Source organism: Lepisosteus platostomus, chromosome 7 (assembly GCF_059453375.1).
Source record: "Lepisosteus platostomus isolate fLepPlt1 chromosome 7, fLepPlt1.hap1, whole genome shotgun sequence".
Classification (NCBI taxonomy): Eukaryota; Metazoa; Chordata; class Actinopteri; order Semionotiformes; family Lepisosteidae; genus Lepisosteus; species Lepisosteus platostomus.
In genome coordinates this window covers 13,890,184-13,903,923 of record NC_142617.1, presented here as the reverse complement: position 1 = coordinate 13,903,923, position 13,740 = coordinate 13,890,184, and the positions used below count along the sequence as shown (strand labels likewise).

Genomic DNA, 13,740 nt, shown 5'->3' with positions numbered 1-13,740 from the left:
GATGTGCCTGCAAAATTACACTTTTAGAAACAAATATTACATTTCCTTAGCAGCACTGTACTGTTTTTTTATTTAAAAATCTTTTTTGTAATGTCAGATAAAATGCTGATGAATGTTTCTGTTATTGTAAAAGACAGAACAAAATAAAAAATGTGTACAAATAACTGAAAGCAAGAGAAGAGGCCATAATCAAAGATACAATTAATGTTTATGTTTTTAATATGTACAATTTGAATGAAAGCATGAAATGAACTCATAAAACCCAAAAATGTTTATTTTATGGGTTCAATTGCAGGTTCAACTGTTTTAAATATTCTGAACAGCTGACTTCTTATTTCCTTTGTTCTCAAACAGTACACAAAAGGATTAAGAAGTGAGGGACCCAGACAGGAGCCAATAAGCAGAATATGCCGTTCTTTAAGGCTCAAAACCAAGCCTAACCTGGTAAGAATAATACTTACAAATGGAGGGGTAAAAACACAAGCTACTACAATCAAGTGAGTCAAGCAAGTGCTGAACATTTTCTTTCTGGCTGATGGTGAAGAGATTTTAACAACAGCAAAGATTATCTTAAGGTAGGATAAGGCAATAAAAGTGAATGTACCAAACAAGGCAAAAAAAGAGATCACTGTTGATAGCACAAAGTACTCATCAGGATTGACACAGGCTGCTCTGACTAGAGCAGCATAATCACAGAAAGCATATTTAAGAGCTGGTAGGCAGTAAGGAAGTCTATCAGCTGTGCCTGTAAAAATTGCAGTAAGGGCAGAACCCAGCGCCCACGTTGCTACAGCTAATCCAAGTATACGAGTTCTTGTGAGAATACTGTGATACCTTAAAGGATTGGAAATTGCAATTAAACGATCATAAGCCATCAGGGTAATTGCAAAGATCTCCATGACACCACCAAAATGGAACATGAACATTTGAGTCAGACACGGTTTGTAAGAGATTGTTTTCATGTCAGCAATGAGAATGACCATCATTATTGGGCTGACACTTGTGCTGTACAATATGTCTACAACGGCAAGATTGCAAATAAAAAAGTACATGGGGGTGTGAAGGTGTTTGTCCCTGGAAATAATGTATATATTGATGCTGCTGCCCAGCAAAATGAATGCATAAATTGCCAAAATGACAAACCCAATAGTCCTTGGGTGTTCAACCCCATTGAAACCTGTGATGATAAATTCTGTAACGATTTCAGGTGTAACATTGCTAAATGGCATGGTTCAGAATATTCTCCAGAGGTCTGTAAGATAAAAACAGGTTGTTGTGAAAATTGATTTGAATAAACACAAATGAGAAAGTTGCAGTGAAAACATTCATACATTGGATATTGACTTTGAATTATGAACATTATATGCTTATTTTAAATTTCTAAACTTTTATCCCTTAATACAGGCATACATAAGTCTTTTGCTAAATGATTTTAGTATATTGTGTAATTATTATTATACAGTACCTCCATTAAATTGTTTTGCTTGTTAAAATCACTGTATATACAGTATGTATGTACTGTTTTATAAATATCTCAGACACTATGCAGTGTTTTGCTGTTTTCAGTCACTCCTTTTGCATACTGAATCACAAATCTAGATTTTGACAATTTGGAATAACTTCTGTTCATGGAGTGCTTCTTATTACAAAGTGCTTTACATGTAAGAGAGTACTGACTCCTTCCACCACTGAAGTGCAGCCCCAAACAGATCAAGCAGAAACCTGAGTGTGTCCTAAGCCATCTGGAGTAAAGGACATCTTTACGTAGGTCAGACATCAGGATTAACCCTTCTACCCTTATTAATGATCTTTAATGAACAATTAATCAATACATCCATTGAGCCTCTCATCTTAAGAAGCACCTCTTAAATCATCACAGATCACAAAGCTATCATTATACTGGTGCACAGGTATGGAAAGTTTGAGGGAGAAATATCACATACTTGTCCACCAAAATCAGTTCCAGCTTTGCTAACCTTCTGAGGTCTGATGAGGGCGGGTAAAATAATCACACAATTGTAAACCAACAGTTTACGTAGCATTGTTTTAAGCCTTTTATATTAGCTTTATGGATGTGTATAGAGGAACAAAATATGTGAAAGATGTGGAATACCAGACAGTAAATCAATTACTTTCCCTTACATTATAACACTATATGTAATGCATTCAGTTCACAAAGTTACTGAAAAAAACATCTACCCTTTACCTGAAGCAAAAGCGCACAGTTTTCCCTTTCAAAATCAAGGCATATACTTACTGGTCTGTTTTGTATTCAGAAATTAAACACACATATCTCTTGTATTTGTTGTCAATATTTGATCCCAGATGTATTTATAGTGGAATGGCTCACCAATGAAGGATACAGTATACACAAGAGCTTTAATTAGAAGATAGGAAAGAATGAGTAAATTGCATTACTGTATGTACAACAAGAATGGGAATAATTAGCTGTGAACTTTCTTCATCAAGGTAGTTACTGAGAAAACAAAATCTCTGAAGATCTTTAGAGATATTGTAATCATACTCGCAATGCATAACAAATTTGTTTCATGTTTATTTTAGATTGTGCATATGAACAAGAAAGGCCCTATGTTCTGAAAATATTGCCCTTTTAAATAACTATAACACTATAACATCACTTTATTAACCCTTTACAATTTCTTGCATTAGGAATTATCTTTTCGCATACCCCAGCGTGCTCTCCATGAGACACACAGACACACAGATAGGGAGAGATCCTGGGGTCAGAACACAGGGTCTACCATTGTACGGCGCCCCTGGAGCAGTTTTGGGTTAAGGGCCTTGCTCAGGTGCCCAACGTAGTAGGATTCCTCTGCCGGCTGCAGGATTTGAACTAGCAATCTTCCAGCCACAGGCGCAGATCCTTAGCCACAGAGCCACCGCACTTAAATGACATAGTGTAGGGGGCAAGTTGCAAAAGACAAATTAGAAATTTCTCATGCTATAATATAAAAACATCACATAAAAAGAGTGTTTTTGCCTTCGATTACCCTTCAGATATGTGAAGAGTACATCTGAATTATTTTTCATGTTTTATAATTTCAATATTAATTCCATAACTGACCTTTTACAAATATATTAAATTGTATTACTTAAATACAATAATTTGTGGTGCATAAAAAAGTTGAATGGATTAAGATCATGTGCTGTGGCGTCTTGTTACCAACCTCTTGTGAAATGAGATAGGTACAGGGGGATGGAGGGAAACAGCAAGAAATTTGCCAGTGAGTCAGTTCAAGACCACAGTGCTGTTCATGGTTTCTGCTTTATTTGCTCAGAACAGCAAGAGCTTGATGATTACGATATAAGCAGTACCAGCAATCAGGTTTTCTATTTTAATAAAGATATAGATATTATATATAGAAGCTATTTAACATAGATCAGGCACATGACATTCCTTAAGGGTTTTAAATGTAAAGAAATGACACCAGTATCTGGTTTTCATATCTGGAGGCTTTATGCTTCTTGGTGATTAAAGGATATTACTGATGGAAAAAAAAATACTTGAAGGTGTGTCTTGTATATTAATAGTAGGTTTCAATCATATATTCAGGAAATAAAAAATAATTGTATAGTATTTCAGGTTTGAGAAATGACTTAGAGCAGATGAGGTGAAATGACCAGTTGTCATTGTTCTTCCTGGAGCACAGTTAAGTTAATATCCATTTATCCACAATCTTTATCGTGGTGGTATATATGATGAAGACAGCTGCAGTAAAAATCACATGATGAATACGCCGCATTACTTTTTAACTCAGACATGTGTACATTTGTGAAGAATGAAAATAAAGGTAATTGAGAATATTGGCTGTTTATTTTAAAAGTGTTTGATATGGAAATGTAATTTAATTTGTTTCTGAAGTTTATAACGGACATTCAGAAGGAAGAGTGGACTTCCGCTCCCCTATGTATTTAAGTGTCATACCCAGGTCTTCCCTTCATGTATGTCTCTGCACCCTTTGGCACCCTCTTCTACACTCTTGCAGCACACTCTCTAGCTCAATCCTTATGCCAGAGAGGGGCTCCTTCGGTAGGTTTGTCATTCCCCCAGCTAGGCAAGTCATGTCAACTACTTTATACATATTTCATCTCTCTATTGCAATCATTAGGATTTAGCCTCACTGATAAATATTAATTTGTGGGATCAATGTGAAGTTTGTGAAAGTTTTCAGAATTGACTACGTATGGACCATTTGGGATTGACCAGATTTGGTCTTGGGATAAAGCATATAGATAATGCACCCAGGCAGGATTTTTGGCAAGCAGAGGGACAGATTTAGCCGTTCACAATGCTCGTTAAAACCCCATAACGCATTTCCGGGGCTGCACTTTGCCGTGGAATGTGATTTACTGACCAAAGATGATCGATAGGTGGCACTTGTGGTGCATTAGATATTAGTGAAATGATTGCTTCATTTAATTTCTCTTATGTGCATGTTTTAATCTGCTTAATATGGAATATTAATGTAAGCGACTAACTTTCAAGGTATATATAGCTGTAGCTGCATACCTTCTCTTTTGGGTAGGATAATGGAGAAGAATAAAAAACTACTCTTTTCCTTCGAGAGTAATTATATTGTCGGCTTTGTCATACACAGCACAGTACCAGCTACACACACAAATCAACCTTAACTCCTCAGCTTGCCTCAACGCTTCTCCCCCTTAGCAGCCCTAACTCTCTCTTATAGTTTCTGTGTCGTCATGACGACCTTTCATCCTCTCATATCTGAAAATTATAATTATTTTTAAAAACTAAAAAGTCTTAACATTTACTAAATTATGTCTTACATTAATATGGAATTTTATAGGTAAAACTTTTGGTAGCTGAGCATAAAAATAACAGGAGCAAAAGGTCTCTGAATGTCATAAACAATATTTAGGAATATAAATGTGTTATGCATACTGTATATGGCTGGTAATGGTAGCTAAAATTAACAGTATTCCATGTTCTTCATAAACATTTGATGTATCAAAGTCTTAGTCACTTCCTGAGTTAACAGTTATTTTGGAAATGTTTAGCATGTTCTGACTATATTAAGTTTATATACTTTCTAAATAGCTACAATGTTTTAACCTTTTCTGTGAATATTTGCATGATTTCTGTAAAAAACAACACTTTTTAGAATCTGTTTAATAGGGAATAGAATACTGAATCGCGTAACTAAAGAAATTAATAATGATATTAATTTAAGGATAATACACAGTATTCCACTTTCTTTGTAAATACGTGCATCAATTTCTTTGACTCATTCACTCCCGATTACTCTAGAAACATTATGACCTGTCCATTTCAGTTACTGTATGTTTCCAAGGGGCGTGTTGGTACAATGAATTTGGTGCATTCCTTCCCCCAGGAGGTCTGTGTTTAATTCTCGCTTAGGGCAAAAGTTTTCCTTTTAACAAAGACTCCTGTTTTAAAAAAATAAAATAGTAAATATTAAGTACACTACATTTTCTTTTTTATTATTTTTATATATCACGTGTTCAATGTGAAATGATATTAAGAAAAACATGAATGAGTGATGTACTTGCTTTTGAGTATCTAGTGTAGAAACAGTATAAATGAATGGTATACTGAATGTATGTAACTCTTCGTGATTGAATATATACCTTTTGTATCCTGCTAACCCTCACTATAATATATGTTATGTTTATATGCACATTTTATGTATTAATAAATGTATTCTCGTGTATTAGGATCCGTGTGTGTGTTGCTGAGTTGTTCCACAAGGTCAATTTTCTAATAGCCATCGAAGAATCATTTTGTAATTTACTGCTACAATTAAACATTTTCCCAGTACATGCACAAAACCCCTACAGAGGTGTAAGGGAGTTCATAATGCGAGAATTACTATTCAATACCTACTGTATGTATGCAAAACTTTGACCATATTAAGCAGCATAACACAAACTCATTGGGTTCAAGCTCTCTTTAATTTGAGGAACTGTTTCTGTATTTTCTATTTTTACTCAGATAATAATAAACTTCATATTGAATTCTTCTGACAGGAGGAAAGATCTTCTGTGCTCAATAGCTTTTTCACCACAGCAGGCATTATACTACATTTTTTATCCAGCAAACAAAGAATTCTGTTGTCTCTTGAAAACGTAAAAACATAATACTGTACGACACGATGGGCAACCAATTCTTTCATTTTTTAGATCCAAAATAAGAAACAATGACGTGTCCCTGCCTAACTTAGACATCGCATGACTTTAAGAGCTATACAAAATGGGTTTTGATAGTTAAAACCCTTTTTTATGTGAGAGAAATTGGTAATTTTTCTTCCCCATGATCATCTTAGAATCTGTGTGTGAGCTGTAAGTTTTTTACTTCTTAATTAAATTTTTAAAACACTTTAATTTTGTAAACACAACATGCATTTCATACAAAAAACACATTATCCTATCTTCCCAATGTGTGAAACAGATCAGTAGGTCACTGAAAAAATAGCACACCGCCCACTAAGCTCCATCAGAGAAGAGGTGAAACCAAGAGACAGAGGAGGCGTGGAGCTCAGCAATACAGAAAGACTGTTCTTCAGCCTGGAGCGTGTATAGCACTGAATGCATCTGCCTTTAAGATGCTGGCTCCGTTGATCAGCATCAGCTACTGTATGTTTCCCTAACACTTTAATGTCCTAAATTTTCATTTGTCTTAATTATTAAGAGTGTATTTTAGCTTCAGCCTTTAAAAGCTTAAGTTTTCTCTATATTTTGTTTCTTGTCCTACAGAGCTCTTTTAATTTTAAAGTTTCCAGAATCTTTACATTAATCTATGCACATTTTAAACTGTCGTTTCAGATCGCTGAATTATTGCACTTGACATGGCTTAATTCACCCTTTCCTGAACTTCTATGGCAAGCAGAGCTTGTGCTGTCTGTGCAATCCTCTGCAGCTGGCAATTCACTGCTTAAATGATTAAGAAATTAGATTGCTCTAATTTATAATTTATCACTTATTCTATGTGAACATAAAGTAGTTGTTCTCTGGAAATGTTCCTTTTCTTGTTTGTTTTAGAGACCTCAAAATTGATTTGAGATGTCAAAAAGCTTTTATTTTCTATTTGTATTTCTGCTCCTGAAAAATGATACCTTTTCAACATTGCTTTGCTTGTCAAGATTTTACATCTAGATTTAGGCTCAGATTTCACGTTACACCAATCTTACACTAATTACTAGCACTAAATACTGATGTTTTGCCTCCTGTTACCACAAAAATGTATAAATGTATTGTAGCTACAATTCACTTTTGTTTGTATGCGTCTCTCCACTCTCTCTCACTCACTGCGATTTGGACACAGAATGGTTAAAAATAACAACATGTCAGGCAGCCAACATCACAACTGGATACAATTTTATCTTGCCTTGAGAAACGGAAAAAAACAAAAAGACTTTTGTCAACATATTTTCTAATAGTATCCATCTGAGTAATCTTGCTGTGTTAAATAGTATCCTAGTGCTCACTGAATCTTCACACTCCCAATATCTGAAATATCTGTTTTAACTGTTAATACAATGACGAATATAATTGCAATTTTCTAACAGTAAAATACTATGCAAACTATATTCACATTTCTGATAATTGTACATGTCACAGTATATGAAATATTAATAATATTAATAATAACATGAATGAACCTCCAGACCATAACCGGGATGCTCAGAAAATAGCACAGGAGGGATTGTTTCGTGCTAGCCAGCTAGCGCACTTTCACCTTGTAGTAGGAGGACAGGAAACTGGGGGTGGGCTTTTGTTTCAGTTTCCATCACTCTCCCCCAACCCCCTTCCTCCGGACAGACAAAGGTGATAAAGGTGATAAAAATGGATTTAAAAGGGAGCAGTGTGTTAAGACAAACTCTGCAAACAGAGTCACTTGTAAGAGCAAGGTGACTTTCCTCTCAATTAAATGAAAGCTACAGTCCAGACAGATTTCAAATTCTTCAAGCAAAATAAGATAACAAGTAATACATGAGTGCCACCAGGAGGATTAAGATTCACATAATCTGATTTGTTAAATTAGTCAAAGTGCCTCAGACTATACTCACAGAAAACACATTTCAGAGCTTCTTGGTTTAGCTGTCACCTATTCTTTGACAACAGCAAAACATGCACAATCCAGCACCCATGACAATATGGTTAGTATGATTATATGAGTCTTTGTGAAGACATTGTGAAGACAAACAGGAGACCAGAGTCAGACAAACAAAGGCTATTAGGTGAGGGGTAGGATAATAAGTCAGAGCCTTATAGGTGAGCACGGGGAGTCAACATGAAGCCTGATAGGAAGCCAGTGCAAGAACTCCAGAACAAGAGTAATGATCACTTGCACATGACCTGGTAAGGATTCCGGCTGCTGAATTCTGGACATACTGAAATTTGTACAGAGTGGATTTAGTAGGGCATTACAGTAATAAATTGTAGAGAACTCAAATGTGTTGACCAGCTTTTCAGCCTCAAGTCAGAGATAAAGTATAGTCTGGTGATATTTCTGAGATGGAAGATTGTATAGACATAGATTTGAGTATCATCACTATAGAAATGATAATCAGACCTTGAGATCTGAATTAGCTGAGCAAGTGGGTAAATGCTGAACAGTATGGTGTTGAGTATTGAGCCCTGAGGAACACCAGACTTAACTAACTCAATTCCAACTGAAACCCCCAAGAGAAACAAAGTGTCAGTGATTAGTAAGGTAACAGTTGAACAATTTAATTTAAGAGTTGAGCAATATTATGAACTCCAACACATTCTCATGTCAAGAACGTAAGAATTCAGAATGCTTTGTTTTGCATGGAATTAATAAACATATTTCAATATTAAATTTACATTAGATACTGTAGTTGTATTAATTTAATTAACTATTAACATAAACATTAATTATGAAGATTAATTGAAAGTAGTAATTTTTTAACATTAAATTAATATCCATTTGCACATAAAGTCAGTTTCAATTTATGCTACGCAAAAGAGTTTAACAAAGATAAAATATACCAAGGTAAAATATCAGTAATTTAACGATGTGTTTGCTTTGCTTTGTGTACATGCAAAAACAATAAATTCAAGTCTCAACTCAGCACTTGTTTTGTACTGGTAATCCTACAGGGTTCACTTAACTATGTTTCAGTTCTTGTAATTATGAACACGAAAATTTGGCCTTTCGGCCTTTCCCTGTGCACTAGATCACCACCTTCATCATCCCATGTCTGTTGACCTGTCCTAACCTTGCTGTGTTTTCCCTGATGTGCTTCTCCAGACACTTCCGGATTATACCGTCATGCATAGGGTCTTTAACAGTGCATTTATGACTTCGTGACATCGGGCTTCTTACCTCAGTCCAAAGACAGAGTGGTAGGTTAATCTGGGGAAACTGGCCCTGACACTGTAAGTGTGTGTACCTGTATATGCCCTGGAGTGAAATGACGACCTGTCCAGAATGTACCATGCCTTGTGCCAGTTGCCTGCTGGGATAGGTTCCAGCTCCCCCATGAATTTGACGTGGTTAGAAAATGATTGGATGTTGTGTCAACGCTTACTGTACATCTTCCAATACTAAAGGATTTTTTAATATATTGCACTTAAAAATGTTAACATTCTTTGTCTTCATAAATGTACTCTAAGACTAATTAATTTCAAGCATTGTTGCATTGAATTACATTGAAATTCAATTGCAAACTTTTCTCTTTAGACACATACATTTTTCTTATTAATTGAGTTATCAGAAATTAATCTTATTTTCATTTCAGTAGTTTGGTCAATTTATAATACTGACAAAGTGAGCCAATAAATAGAGGTAATAGTGTGCTTAGTACTTAAGTTTTAACTCAACTGTCTCAGGAAATGTCTAAGATGATGATCAAGCAATGTTCAAACCCCCCTTCCTTGCTTGGAATGAATGAGGGATGCAGTTGCAAGGGTAATGTTGGGGTGCTAGAAGAGATGGAAGCAGAATTGTGGGCTTCCAAGCTAGTATTTATACATCGGAGAACAGAAGTGTGATTTTAGTATTTGATTACCCCTCCTGATCTTCTGATAAAACCATTTCACATTTTGTATCTCAGAGAGAATGAGGATTGGAAAGAATAAATAAATCTTGGTGTGTCGGCATCCATTGCATTAACTATCCTAAAGCCACAGAATTGGGATAATTACTGGCTCAAAGTACTTCAAAAGGCAAAGACCTTGGTCTCTCCATAATGTAATACTTTATCTTTTAAGACATAGAATATATACAACATATTTGCAAATTGTATATATTTTCCAACTTAATATGTAAACGATAAATAAAAGGGATAGATTTCTACATTTAAGTACACACATTAAATTGCTTAAGCAGCATTGTACCACCTAAAAACTTTTTATTAAAAAAAACCTTATGTAATGTCAAAGGAATGCTGATGAATGCGTCTGTTATTGTATAACAAAATGTTTTCTTTCAGCTTGAATGAAAGCACAAGATGAAACCATAATAAAAAATAAAACTGAAGTTTATTTTATGGGTGCATTAGTCTTAAATATTCTGAAGAGTTGACTTCTTATTTTCTTTGTTCTAAAACAGTATACAAAAGGGTTAAGAAGCGAGGGAACCAGGCAGGAGCCAATAAGCAGAATATGACGTTCTTCAATGCTCAAATTGAGGAGTACAAGCTACTACAATCAAGTGAGTTAAACAAGTGCCATACGTTTTTTTTCTGGCTGTTGATGAGGACATTTTAACAACAGCAAAGATTATCTTAAGGTAGGATAAAGCAATAAAAGTGAATGTACCAAACAAAACAAAAAAAGAGATCACAGCTGATAGTAAAAAATAATTTTCAAACGTCACACAGGCTGCTCTGACTAGAGCAGCATAGTCACAAAAACATATTTAAGGGTTTGTCGGCAGTAAGGATGTCTATCAACTGTGCCCGTAAAAATGGCAATAATGGCAGAACCCAACACCCAAGTTGCTACAGTTAATACCAGTATACGAGTCTTTGTGAGAATACTGTGATATCGTAAAGGATCAGAAATTGCAATTAAACGATCCTAAGCCATCAGGGTAATTGCAAAGATTTCCATGACGCCACCAAAATGAGACATGAACATTTGAGTGAGACATGGTTTGTAAGAGATTGTTTTCATGTCAGCAATGAGAATGACCATCATGACTGGGCTGACACTTGTGCTGTACAATATATCTGTCACGCCCTCTGCAGCCAGAGGGCGCTCCTTCTCTGTCCTGTCCCTAGTTCTGCTGTCCCTAGGTCTGCTGTCCTTCCTGTCCCTCTCTTTCCCTTGGGCTATATATTTCCGGGTCTTTCACTCTGTCCTGGCTCAGCATTGACGTTCGGATGTCCTGAGACCCGCCTAGCACCAGGGCGCCCCACGTCCGCTCCCTGAGGGCATAGGTTTCTATTCGGCATTCCTGAACTCTTTGCACTAATGAGCCCGGGCCTTTTTCCCGTCTCGCCGCTACGCATATGGGTCTTTTTCCGCTCTCCTGCTCCCCACGGTTAGTCCCTTTGGACGTCCGTGACAGAATGCTGAGCCACCTACTGACCCCGTGAGCGGTGCTTTTTGTCTTGCCGCAGTTTTCTTTTTTCTTGTTCTCTGGGCTGTTTTTTTTTTCAGTTCCTCTAATCTAATCACTGGATATCACTCCGATCTTCCGTGCCTGCGAGCGGGTCCTGTACCTGGCTTTCCTCGGGTAGATCACTCCGACATCAGTGATTGAATGTTGAGCTGGCTTGCCTATTCTTATTACTGGATATCACTTCGAGCTTCTGTGTCTGGAGCGGGTTCTCGTGCCTGGCTCTACCTGGTCTTGCTCTCTCAGATATCAGTGATAGAATGGTAAGCTTTCTGCCGTTCATCCATTCCTTTCGCTGGATATCACTCCGGGCATCTGTGTCTGTGAGCGGACTTCGGTCTGGCTTTCCTCAGGTTGTCCACTCCGATATCAGCGTTAGAATGTGAACGTGCCATTTGCCCAGTCTGCGGTATTTTTCCCCGGGGTTTTTGTGGTTTTTTGCCTTTTGTTTTGATTTTTTTCTTCTTCCTGGTTTCCCCTCCTTTTTGGTCCCCCCTGCTCCCTGTGTGTTTGAACTGTTTTTGGTTCCCATGTTTTTTGTGGTTTGTCTCCCTGGCCTTTCCCAGGTTCTTGTCTGTTGTGTTTGTGCTTGTGTACTTTTTTTGTTTTAAGTCTCTGGAGCTCTACTCTACCCCCCCTTCCTCCACCCAATAAAGGTTTATACCCCGGAGGAGGGGGTAGCTCTCAGCCGTGGACTCCCGGAGGTTTCCTTTCAGTTAAATGAGGTTTTTCCTCCCCCCAGTGCTGTGCAGCTTATTTATTTGTATGGGCGTCAGGAGCCACCCATGAAGGGGGGGGGGGGGGGTACTGTCACGCCCTCTGCAGCCAGATGGCGCTCCTTCTCTGTCCTGTCCCTAGTTCTGCTGTCCCTAGGTCTGCTGTCCTTCCTGTCCCTCTCTTTCCCTTGGGCTATATATTTCCGGGTCTTGCACTCTGTCCTGGCTCAGCATTGACGTTTGGATGTCCTGAGACCCGCCTAGCACCAGGGCGCCCCACGTCCGCTCCCTGAGGGCATAGGTTTCTATACGGCATTCCTGAACTCTTTGCACTAATGAGCCCGGGCCTTTTTCCCGTCTCGCCGCTACGCATATGGGTCTTTTTCCGCTCTCCTGCTCCCCACGGTTAGTCCCTTTGGACGTCCGTGACAATATCTACAACGGCAAGATTGCAAATAAAAAAGTACATGGGGGTGTGAAGGTGTTTGTCCCTGGAAATGATGTATATATTGATGCTGCTGCCCAGCAAAATGAATGCATAAATTGCCAAAATGACAAACCCCATAGTTCTTGGATGTTCAGCTCCATTGAAACCTGTGAGGATAAATTCTGTTATGGCGTCGGGTGTGACATTGCTCAATGGCATGGTTCACAATGTTCTCCAAAGGCCTGTAAGATAAAACCAATGTATCATGAAATTTAATTTAAATAAACACAAATACAACTGTTGCAGTGAAAACCTTTATGCCTTGTTTATTCACATTGAATTACATTTTTTTTGCGATAGAAACAGATATGAAGGTGTCAACTTCATATTGCTTCCGATAATTATTTGGTCAAATCGTGGCATTAAAGTTATATACATACTAATTTTAAATTTCTAAGCTTGTGACCATTAACAGAGGCATACCATTTTTTGCTAAGCACTACAAAATATTTTAGGATGTTTTAGTTTATTATACTTGTATTAAATAAATACATTTAATAAGTACACCAGAAAGTAAGTCAGTTACACTTACAGAACATAATACGTCAATTAGCCCATGGAATTACTGAAAAAAATCTACCCTTATTTTCCTGAAGCAAAGAAGCAGTTTTCTTTCAAAGTCAAGACAGATACTTACTGGTCTGTTTTGTATTTAGAAATTAAACACACATAGTTCTTGTATTTGTTGTCGATATTTGATTTAAGATGTGTTTATATTGGAATGGCTCACCAATAGAGGATTCAGTATACACAAGAGCTGTAATTAAAAGATGGGTAAGGATGAGTTAATTGTATTAGCTGTGAGCATTTAAGCCTTTCTTCTTCAAAGTTTCTTCAAGTTACTGAGAACAAATCTCTGGAGGATCTTTAAAGATAGTGTAATAATACTCCCAATGCATAACAGATATGATTCATTCTATTTCAGATTGTGTGAAGTTTTGGCC

At 37.0% G+C, this 13,740-nt stretch overlaps 1 protein-coding gene across 1 annotated transcript; it reads right to left on the bottom strand.

The window, feature by feature from the left end:
- Positions 1-272: 272 nt before the first annotated feature.
- Positions 273-1,229, bottom strand: LOC148658322 (olfactory receptor 2A7-like). The gene has a single exon (XM_088640854.1). It carries the CDS (start codon positions 1,227-1,229, stop codon positions 273-275), a length of 957 nt encoding a protein of 318 aa, XP_088496980.1.
- Between the last annotated feature and the right edge of the window lie 12,511 nt (positions 1,230-13,740).